General features: G+C 42.2%; 1 protein-coding gene across 1 annotated transcript in view; it reads right to left on the reverse strand.

Annotated features, from left to right (window-relative positions):
- Nucleotides 1-2,377: 2,377 nt before the first annotated feature.
- The window catches only part of PPFIA1 (PTPRF interacting protein alpha 1), a 177,937-nt gene continuing 167,979 nt past the window's right edge, over nt 2,378-12,335 (reverse strand). Inside the window, 2 exon segments of the mRNA XM_073604239.1 lie at nt 2,378-4,446; nt 9,627-9,697. Coding sequence (XP_073460340.1) covers nt 9,639-9,697 — 59 coding nt within the window. The 3' untranslated portion in view covers nt 2,378-4,446; nt 9,627-9,638.

Raw genomic sequence — 12,335 nt, forward strand, 5'->3', positions numbered from 1 at the left:
CTCCACAAAACCTAAGATATTCCATATTAAAAGTTTTGTTTAATTTTCTTACTCCAACTCCCCATCGTGGGGCTTTCTGTCTCCTGCCACTGTCGTGGTATTCAACTTTTGGCTGCATTAAAATGGGGCACCAATTTTTTCAGGTATTGTTTAGTTGGCATACTGACCCCATGAAACAAACACCTCCAAGGTTCCTCTGGTATCTCAATATTGGTGATCTCCTTAATTAACTGTAACACTTCTCTCCAATATCTTTTGATTTTTGGACATATCCACCATATGTGGGCCATAGTTCCCACTGCACCGCATCGCCGCCAGCATAGCCGTGAAACCTCTGACATTTATGTGCCTTATCAGGTATTAAATACCAGCGTGCTAGACATTTGTAATTCGTTTCTGTGGTGTTCCTATCTATTGCCATGGTATATGTAATCCTAAGTATTTTGCCCACGTCTTGATCTTTTTCTCGGTTTCCCAGTTCCTCTTCCCACTTTACCATGAATGGTGGTATTTCCAACCCCTTCAGTCCCACAAGCACTTTATAGCCACTACTTTTAAAGTTCACACCAGTGTGGTGTTAAAATTTTCATCCTTGGTAACCTGGGAAAAGATTGATGCAATAAAAAAAAAAAAAAAAAAAAAACACTTAAATGTGCAGTGTGTTTTTCAAACAGGGCACTAAAGATGCAGCAAGGAGGACCTTAAAAAAAAAAAAATACAGCACACTGATAAATAGGGCAGCGCACAGACGTGAACAGTTAGGACTTTTCATGCAATTTTGCCTGCTGGGAAGGTGTATTTGTGTGGCAAAAACGCACCAGTGTGAACAGGGCCTTAGGTAAAATCATCCACCGTCCAGGCACCTCTCCGTTATGTGCAGTGGGGTGGGGTGGGGGGGGGGGGTGTAACAGTAGTAAGGGGCTGGCATCAAAGCCTGACTATGCCCACCCAGCTGCTCCATTCGTAGAAACTGTACATGGTCAGAAGCGGATCTAAAAAGAAGAGGCATCAACATAAGGGCCACATCCTACTACGTTATGTCACTTGTGCTGATTTTTCTGTTTATTTTGGCTGAAATTAGACTTTAGGTCCCAGTAGGGGGTGAAATGGGTCGCATTTTTCATATAACTTATGAGAAGGCAGGCTATTTAAACGCAGAAAAGACATGCTATGTCTCTTCTGCAATAAAATACACCTACCTGCCTGCTCGCAGCTTTCTGTGGCATGTACACTCAGTTGTGCATGTGCCAGCTCGGCTTATATTGTTGTGCTGAGATGACCGACCCCGCACATACACAGGTTTTATGTCATACCCCATTGGCTAATGAAGGTGGCCGAAGACCGGCACTCGGGGAGAAGATGCAACACTTGGAGGGGCACCTCACAGACTTTGGACTTTAGAGAGGAGGTGAGTATAGTGACTTTAGTTCTGCTTTAGTCCACAAGAGAACAGAAGTGTGCAACTTCACGGTTTCCAATTGCAGCCTGTAATGGCAAGACTAAATATATTTACTAATCATAACATTAAATGTTAATCGTGTTTCAGAAACACAGGACAATACTCCAAGACTTGGCTGATCTGATCTTTGTAAAGGACCAACAGTGTTCACCTCTTTGTTCAAATCTTTATCTCAGAGTTTTTAGAAGGAATTGACGCGACCCAATTATCCCACAACGCTGCAATAAAATTCTAAATCTGGAGCAACGCAATAAGCTGATTCTGCAGTTTAACTTTTGCGCACAAAGAAGCATTAGTTCTGCAATGTTTATTTTTTTTTTATTGGCAGTGGAAAATGCTTCAGTATTTTATTGAAAGAAAGCAATAAATAATACTGTGATAAAAATAGTCCAAAAAGTACATAGACTGTACATATATTGTTACATAATCAGCAAGTACACAAACAGGATTAGAAAAAAAAAATGTAACAAGGAATCCAAATTTATACATGAAAAGTAAAAGCAGAAACAATAACAGACATGGTTTACATAACGTCACCTGCAATAAATAATACATCTTGATTTGAAACAGAACTGATTCATAGTCAGCTTTTTTTTTCCTGAACAATACAATGAAGGAGGAAAAAAAAAAAAAAAATCAACAGGACCATAAAACGAACATGTCCTGTTAATTTCCTTCAGGTACAAACAGAAATTAAAAATAAAAACACAAAAACGCAAAAAGATAAGGCCTTTTGTATAAAAACAGCTGCATCAGGGCAGCCTAAAAACATCTCCTTAAAGAGCTGTGATTGGTCCCAGAACTGCAGTAAGGGCCTGCATCATATTGTACAATGTCCAAAAGGCCCAGTAATGTAGTTCAGAAAAATTTAGAAAAAAAGGATAGACCCTTTTATTCAATTAGAAAATGCTGTCTATGGCTTTTCTTGTTTTTCAATAATATCCAACAGGAAACCGTTAGCCAAATTAAAAAAAAAAGAAAAAAAAAAAAAAAGGATTGTATATCCCTAAATAAAGGAATATTGAACCTAAAACACAAAGATGAACTAGAAAAAAAAAAAAAAAAAATCTTGTCACATGCTTTAGCAGGACTTAAAATATATTACACCGTAAGGTTCATTAAAAAAAATGGTAAAAATGGGGAGAGGAACCAGTTATCAGTTATTTAAAATTTCTAGCTCCTTTACACATATTTTGGGAAATGTCATTGATCGCTCTTATGTAAGTAAAATTGTGTTTTAGGTTTATTAATCCTTTAACTTCCAAGTCTAACCAGGTTAACAAAAATATTAAGAAGCAACCCCATCCAAATCAGATTTCTTAGTTTTGGGTGAACAGAGAGACAAGGACTGACCCTCATGTCCCGTCTTTACAGCCGGCTGAGATCCTGGTATCACCACCCTCCTCAGTCTGGGTATATGGTGGAACCAGTAAAGTCATCAGTCTGGACTTCTCTATAGAGATACGGTACATACAAGAAAGATCTAGAACAAACTTAAATATTTATGGCCCTGTAGTGGTGGTTTCCTCATAGGAACTATGGAACAAATACAAAATAAAAATACTGACTGTTCATACCTTATGAAAGTGGAGCTAAGTAAGACCAACTCTCTGGAAACTTACAGAAAGAAAAACTGTCTTAGACAGATTTTGTGAAAATGTCTTGCATGCATTTCTAAAACGTGGTTCAGCATGCTCCAACTTTCCAGACAGGTACATGAATTTGGTGCATTCTGCACCACTTTAGAACACAAGAGACACTTTTGCAAAATCTGCCTGTGTGAGTCTTTATGAATTCCAGGGACTGCTGTCAGCCAGAGTAAAGGTTTCTCCATAGAAATATCAGAAAAAATTACTCTGGCTGACAACAGTCTCCTTGTATTCATAAAGACAGACACATTTTGAAAAACTGTCCCATGTGTCCTAAAAGTGGTGCAGAATGCGCCAAATTCATGTACCTGTCTAGAATTGTACTTTAATGCTGCACCACTTTTCAGAACGCATGCAAGACACTTTCACTAAAACTGTCTGAGACAGTTTTTCTCTCTGTACGCCTAAAGAGAGTTAGTCTTACTTAGCTCCACTTTTGAAAGTTATAAACTGTCGGTATTTTATTTCAAATTTGGCGCATTCATTGCGCCACAATGTAAAAGTGGTGAATTTTAGAACTACTGGAAATTTGGTGTACAGGTCAGGACCATAAGTGCTGCAAATGCTTCATGAATCTGGCGCAATAAGTTAACAAGAGAGATTAACGCCAGAAAAGTGGCACAGCAGCTTAAATGAATTCTCCCCAATAAATTGGGTGGAAAGAGGATCTCAGCCTGTCGCGGTAAGGGCAGAACACTGCTATACTCTCCACCCAAAACAAAGAAGTAGGTGGAGTTGCATTACCGTGATTTTGACTTGGTAAATGTATTCTAAGGATTGTTTAAGGATGGGAAGACCTGCAACATTATACCAGGTAATACAACTGACAAAATACACATTTTGATGTTCTAAGACTGTACAAATACAATTAAAAATACAAATCTTTTTCGGTCAGGTTTGTTATGAAATATACCCATAAATTACAATGCTAGAATCATTTACAAAGCCCCCTGGTGACCGGGACTGAACTGGAGTTACAGTACATTCAAAAGGGAAGAGCGGGTAAAAAAAACAAAAAAAAAAACAAACAAACCACAAACATAAGGATGAACAAGGATACAAAGGACTGAACGTACATGGAAAATTAGCTACATAAAAGTTATCTTTTTTTTTTCTTCTTCTCTTTCTCACAGAGGTGAACAGAAATAACAAACGGTAAAATTCTAAAATATCTGTTCTATCTATAATTTTTTACTTGATAATTAAAAACTCTGTATTAAAATATCTCAAAGTGTCTGAACAGCGCGATTCGTACAGGGAAGCCGGCCAGGTCTGGAAATGTAGAATCAAGATGAATTCACGTGTTGCATATTCATCTGTAGAAGTAATGTGGATAAACTGCAAGAAGGAAGAAAACAAAGGAGTACATTCAGATGGAATGATTTAAAAGTTATTCCCATGATTGAAATTGTATGTCCAGCCAAAACTGTTTTAGGTTTAGATAGCTTGGGGAAGGAAAAGAACCCCTGTGGGGTTTTTACTGCTTTTCGGGGCTTTGTTTTTATCCTCACTGCTAACGTTTTACTAGACGGGAAGAGGGGAATTCTTAAAATGGCAACACAGGCACTTTGGAAAGGCAAACCTGGATAGCTGCTATGGAGACACCAGCCCAAGCAACAACGTAATGAGAAATCTTGACTCAAGTCGATGTAGAGAATCCAAGGAAAAAAAGAGTGAAAAAAGAAATAAAAAAGGACTAGGAAAGACTGGTTAGATTTTTCCAAAACAAGCTGAAGAAAAAGGTGTTCAACTCTCCTAGGACATAAGTAAAACACTGAAGCATTATGGGAGGAGGAGGGGGTATCTTGGGCTGGCCTCCTCTTTTGTTTGTCTGTGTCCCTCAATAGATGAGAAAGAAAAATGTTTTTCCTTAGTGAAGTAGGGGGAGTTTGTAATATTTTTGTAATAGGTAATGACCAGTAATAAACTGATGTTTAACGTTGTAAGAAATGAGGGTGCAGCCGCAGGTCTCTTTCGGTTTATTTTCTTGCATGTTTTTGTACACATTTTGACTCAATAAAATGACCGGGGGGGAAAAATAAAAGTAGGGGGAAGGCTACAAGTCCTGTTAGATGTTTATTTTTGTCTGTGTCCCTGTTGTGTTTTTTTCCCTCACTTCCTGTCTGGTGAAACAGTTTGTAGCAGAACAGAAAGTAAAGGTAAATCTTTTTAATGGAGCCCTGGAAAGCAGTAAAAATCCAAACAGGAGTTCTAATCTTTACCCTCTATATTCAAAACATGGAAAAGTTTTTGGTTTGACACGCACTTCAAGAACTATCATTCATTCTTTCCTAAATGAAATAGATAAGAGGAAACCAGAGGCTGCCCGATTCGCACACAGTTGAGAGTTGCAATCTTACATTTATCTCATTTAATCTCCTACAGGTGAATAGGAGATTGCAGCCCCTACAATGATTCCACTACGTTACTAAGAAAAGCCCTGCCGCTTGAGCCAAGACCCACTTGCCCCGCCCCACCTTGTTTAGAGAGAAGTCATCAGTGACCAAAATGGGGGCTTTCACTTTGTAGACCATCACCTCGAAGTCAGGGTAACTGAGCACCTTTTATTTAAAACCAGGCTCAGTGAAGAGCATACTAGAGGCTTTCTTGAATAGCAAATATATTACTAGGCAACCTGTCAATAAACACCAATTGAAAGATCACCTTCCAATATATATATGGACTTTTGAGACATCATACAATATATAGTGCGTCAAAAGTCCCTATATACAGTATAAACATTTAAAATGGTTTATGGGATCACTTAAAGTGGAAATGTATCCATAACTTGATAAAAATAATGTTCTTTAGCAAGAAACACACACTCAACATGTTTAATCATGCTACCAAAATAAGTGTGTGCTGTAAATTGCCTCCAGCATTGCTCCTGTTCCTCCTTGCTGGAGGCAGCCATTTTGCTGAAGTCCAGAGCCCTTGAACAGCAGTTAATCTTTAGGCTGTCAGCAGATTGGCCTCTATAAATTTGGCACAGTGTCTAAAAATAGAAAGCAACGGATAAACAGAATAGGCACTTAGAGCGGGGAAAATAATTCAGATTTCTTAAGTTTCCCCACTTACAAAGAAATGAAAGGTCTAACATTTATATGATAGAGGCAGAATATCAACCAAAAATCCAGAAAAAAAAAAAAAAAAAACATGATACAAATGTTATAAATTTGAGTTGCAGTTCAGTGAGTAAAATAAGTATTCTGGCTCCCACAGACTGGCTACAGTATGTGCTCATGTGGTACACAGAGGGCTTTTTTTCAGCGGGAATGTGGGGAAACGCAGTTCTGGCACCTCCAGTACTGAGTGTATGTAATAGCACAGAGTGCTGGGGTGTGCTGGAGGGTATATTAATGCTGGCTGCTGAGGGATCTATTGTCGCTGGCGAGGTCTATTTTTGTGTGAGGAGTCTACTGTTGCTGGACAGGTCTATTGTTGCTGGTGGGTCACTTGCTGAGGGAGAGGTCTATTGATGCTGGATACTAGAGGGTCTATTGATGCTGGCTGCTGAGAGATCTGTTGTAGCTGGGGTGGTATTTTGTTGCAGGGGGGTCTACTGCTGCCCACTGCAGGGGATCTGTTGTACGGTCTTTGTTATTACCAAATTCCACACAAATTACTTAGTATCACAAAAAGGTACTTGGTTCTGTATGCTCTAAAAGGGGCAATACTGGGAGGTGGATAGAGGATGAAACCAAGAAATCGTGCTCAGAGCTAGGTAGGGGGAAAGAGACGAAGGTTGACTCAGAAGGGGGGTGTTCCTGCACCTGTTCTCTAAGAAAAGCCCTGGGTACACAATTTAGTTCTGTCAATTTAAGAAGGTGCTCCTAACGACAACTCATTATGTGTACAAAAGACACTTGTCCACAGAATCTCTTTCTTCCATTCAAACCTCACCATCATGGGCAAGGCCAAAGAGCTGTCAAAAGACGTCAGACCGGCACAAGGCTGGAATGGGCTACAAGACCATCAGCAAGAAGCTTAGTGAGGAGACAACTGTTGGAGCACTTATTCTCAAATAGAAGAAATACAAAATAACCATCAATCGCCCTCGGTCTAGAGCTTCATGCAAGATTTTGTCTCATGAGGCAAGTAGGATCATGAGAAAAGTGAGACATCAGCCCAGAAATACACGGGAGGAGCTTGTGAATGATCTCAAGGCAGTTGGGACCACAGTCACTAAACAAACCATTGGTAACACAATAGTTTGAAATCCTGCAGCAACCGCAGGGTCCCTCTCCTCAAGAAGGCCTGTCTGAAGTTTGCCAATGAACATCTAAATGATTCAGAGAAGGGTTGGGAGAAAGTGCTGTGGTCAGATGAGACCAAAATTTAGCTCTTTGGCATTAACTCAACTCGCCGTGTTTGGAGGAAGAAAAATGCGGACCATGACTAAGAACACCATCCCTACAGTCAAGCACGGAGGTGGAAACATTATCCTTTGGGGCTGCTTCTCTGCTAAAGGGTACAGACTGACTTTGCCACAATGAGAGCATAATTCACAGGGCCATGTATTGTAAAATCTTGGATGAGAACTTTCTTCCCTCGGCCAGAACACTGAAGATGGGTTGTGGATGGGTCTTCCAGCATGACAATGAGCCAAAACATACCGCAAAGGCAACAAAGGAGTGGCTCAAGAAGAAGCACATGCAGGTCATGGAATGGCCTTAGCCAGTCTCTAGACCTTAATCCTATAGAAAATGTATGGAGGGAGCCGAAACTTCGAGCTGCCAAGAAACCTTAAGGATTTAGAGAAGATCTGTAAAGTGTGGACCAAAATCCCTCCTGAGATGTGTGCAAACCTGGTAATCATCTACAAGAATCGTCTTACCTCTGATTGCCAACAAGAGTTTCTCCACCAAGTACTAAGTCATGTTTTGCTTGGGGATCAAATACTTATTTTACTCACTGAACTGCAACTCAATTGAAAACATTTGTTTAACGTGTTTCTTTCTAGATTTTTTGGTTGATTTTCTGTTTCTATCATTTAAAATAAACCTATGATAAAAATTATAGACCCTCATTTTTTTGTAAGTGGGCAAATGTACAAAATCTGTAGGGGATCAAATAAAAATTTTTCCACACTGTACATGATTTTTGATGCATCTAACTGCCAGGAACATACGAAGTTTACATTTATATTGTGCAGAGTCATGCATCCCAAGCAGATTACTGCCCAGTCAGCAAGGGAGGGGAAGATCTAACTATAGTACTGTGGTTTATGTAGGGCCCCATCCTGAAGTGATCTAGCGGGACTTTTTTCTGACTAAAGTTCAACTTTAAAGAAAAAGGATAGAAAGGTGCATTTATAAAAACACAAGGGTGCAAGGAGGGTGTAGAGTTTTACTAAAACTGGAGCAGACCAATCAGCTTCTAGCTTTTATTTTCAAAGCTTAACCACTTCAATACCCGCCCATAGTAATATGACATCCGCAGATGGGATCTCCTATCCTGGGTGGGCATCATATGACGACCTTACCTTCACAACGCCGCGTCACCGAGGAGCTGATGCGAGTGCCCGGCGGCCGCAATGTCCGCCGGGCACCCGCGATGACTCGTGACAGAGCAGGAACTGTGGATATATGTGTGTAAAGCACACAGATCCACGTCCTGTCAGGGAAGAGGAGACAGATCGTGTGTTCCTAGTTTATAGGAACATTGATCGGTCTCCTCCCCCAGTCAGTGCCACCCCCCCCCCCCCCCCAGTTAGAATAACTCCCTAGGTAACACATTTAACCCCTTGATCGCCCCCTAGTGTTAACTCCTTGCCTGCTAGTGACATTTATACAGTAATCAGTGGCTATTTATAGCACTGATCGCTGTATAAATGTCAATGGTCCCAAAATAGTGTCAGAAGTGTCTGATCTGTCCACCGCAATGTCGCAGTCTTGATAAAAAAACGCAGATCACTGCCATTACTAATAAAAAAAAAAAAATAAATAAAAATGCCATAATTCAATATCCTATTTTGTAGACGCTATAACTTTTGGGCAAACATATCAATATACGCTTATTGCGATTTTTTTTTTACCAAAAATATGTAGAAGAAGAATACATATCGGCCTAAACTGAGAAAAAAAAATCCTTTTTTTTAAAATCGGGGATATTATAGCAAAAAGTAAAAAAATTGTGTTCTTTTCAAAATTGACGCTCTTTTTTTGTTTATAGCGCAAAAAAATAAATAAATAAAAACGCAGAGGTGATCAAATACCATCAAAAGAAAGCTCTATTGTGTGAAAAAAATTCTCAAAATTTCAGTACACTGTTGAATGACTGAGCAATTGTCATTCAAAATGTTACAGCGCTGAAAGCTGAAAATTGGCCTGGGCAGGAAGGGGGTGAAAGTGGCCGGTACTGAAGCGGTTAACAAGCGGACGCTGGAAGCTAAGTGGATGTCATGCACGACTTCTCCAGTTTATGTAGATCCCCCACCCTCACAATTTTTCTAGCTCCTTATATATGGATACCACAAACTATACCTGGAATTATACGGAATGCAGGCCAGAACTCACCAACAGACAACGTTAGCAGGAGTATGTCCTAATAGTAGCTGAATCCAGTCTTTGTATTCCAGACACATTGCCTATTAATAATCACAAAAAAACATGCAGAACACGACATGCAGTTAGTGTTAGGTTATGCTGCACACAATACACACACTTTGCATCAGACCTTGTGAGGACCAGTCACACTAATTCAGACACGACGTTCCAAGTTTACATTCTGAACATTTTAATAAAATGTAGGTCAACCTGGAACCTCACTATTAATAATGCAACAGGCAAAGAATTCTTTATTATAATGTGCAGCTCATTTTGCTTAATAAGCCTTTGGGAACATCTAACAACTGAGCTAAAGCTGTATGCTGAATACATACTGATAGACTCTCAACAAAACTATCTTGTAAAACGATTTATTCGGGAATTCTATGGTCAATAAAGGTCTCAGTTTCATGAGCAGTTGAGCTACATCAGACTGCGGATTTGCTGCCCAATGACCTGGCAGGTAACACTGAAAGCTGCAAAAAGGACAGTAATGAATAGGTATTACCCAGCTGCCTATGCAGTGTGGCAGAAGTGTATAAATCACAAGAAATTCTGTGCTGAATTGGAAATCTTTTTGTATACAGGCAAAACCATTCCCATACATGTATGTTGGCTGTATACGTATCAGTTTGCTTTATAAAAAAGGAAAGCTTTTGTTTAATGAAGCAGTTTGGAAAAATGTATATAGTCTTAAGTTAGTCAACAATTTAAGGATAATCGATGTAAAAAGAGACCAAAGAAAAGTTTTCACTGGATCTGGCCGTAAGAGAAGGACGTCCATCTGCAGTAGTCCCCAAACCAGCACAGGGGCCAGATGCAGTCCTTTGCTTGCCTATATCTGGCACTTGGGACACTATTCACTCCACTGACACCAATGATGGGGCACTATTCCCCCCCCCCCACCGACAATGATGGGGCACTATTCCCCCCCCCCCACCGACAATGATGGGGCACTATTCCCCCCCCCCCACCGACAATGATGGGGCACTATTCCCCCCCCCCACCGACAATGATGGGGCACTATTCCCCCCCCCCCACCGACAATGATGGGGCACTATTCCCCCCCACCGACAATGATGGGGCACTATTCCCCCCCCACCGACAATGATGGGGCACTATTCCCCCCCCACCGACAATGATGGGGCACTATTCCCCCCCCCCACCGACAATGATGGGGCACTATTCCCCCCCCCCACCGACAATGATGGGGCACTATTCCCCCCCCCCCCACCGACAATGATGGGGCACTATTCCCCCCCCCCACCGACAATGATGGGGCACTATTCCCCCCCCCCACCGACAATGATGGGGCACTATTCCCCCCCCCCCACCGACAATGATGGGGCACTATTCCCCCCCCCCACCGACAATGATGGGGCACTATTCCCCCCCCCACCGACAATGATGGGGCACTATTCCCCCCCCCACCGACAATGATGGGGCACTATTCCCCCCCCCACCGACAATGATGGGGCACTATTCCCCCCCCACCGACAATGATGGGGCACTATTCCCCCCCACCGACAATGATGGGGCACTATTCCCCCCCACCGACAATGATGGGGCACTATTCCCCCCCCACCGACAATGATGGGGCACTATTCCCCCCCCACCGACAATGATGGGGCACTATTCCCCCCCACCGACAATGATGGGGCACTATTCCCCCCCCACCGACAATGATGGGGCACTATTCCCCCCCACCGACAATGATGGGGCACTATTCCCCCCCCACCGACAATGATGGGGCACTATTCCCCCCCCCACCGACAATGATGGGGCACTATTCCCCCCCCACCGACAATGATGGGGCACTATTCCCCCCCCACCGACAATGATGGGGCACTATTCCCCCCCCACCGACAATGATGGGGCACTATTCCCCCCCCACCGACAATGATGGGGCACTATTCCCTCCCCCCACCGACAATGATGGGGCACTATTCCCCCCACCGACAATGATGGGGCACTATTCCCCCCACCGACAATGATGGGGCACTATTCCTCCCACTAACTGCAATGATGGGGCACTATTCCTCTCACCGACACCAAAGATGGGGCACTATTCCTCCCACTGACACCAAAGATGGGGCACTATTCCTCCCACTGACACCAAAGATGGGGCACTATTCCTCCCACTGACACCAAAGATGGGGCACTATTCCTCCCACTGACACCAAAGATGGGGCCTTGTGTACTCAACTGACTCTAGGGCATTTTCTACTCCCACTGGTCACAGTCTGAGCCCCCCTAAAGTAAAGCAAACTGGCCCTTTGTTAAAGTTTGGAGACCACTGCTCTATAGATTGGTGGTAAAGAGAGCCTGAGTACGGGATGGCTCAGTACATATTCCAAATTGTAAAGGCTACTTGGAGTTGCACAGGACAAAACACCGTCATAGCCCTGGTCAGTCGGTTGTGGATGTTGGTGGTGAAATGCTAGATTTTCAAAGTGAAAGTACTCATGTAGTATGAAGTATCTAAATTAAGGATGCCATCTGGTGGCTTTTCAGGTCCATGCTCTTTTCCCAGTCTGACCAGAATTCTACTCATGGCATGTATCTGAGCATCACAGTGATTACTGGACATCCCTGAGCATGCGGTTTTGTGCTCTGTGGGTACCCATAGGGGTCCTTCCTGCCCTAGACTCCTCTTGTACTCCAACTAGTATTCTGTGT

This window comes from Aquarana catesbeiana, linkage group LG11, assembly GCF_042186555.1.
Source record: "Aquarana catesbeiana isolate 2022-GZ linkage group LG11, ASM4218655v1, whole genome shotgun sequence".
Taxonomy (NCBI): domain Eukaryota; kingdom Metazoa; phylum Chordata; class Amphibia; order Anura; family Ranidae; genus Aquarana; species Aquarana catesbeiana.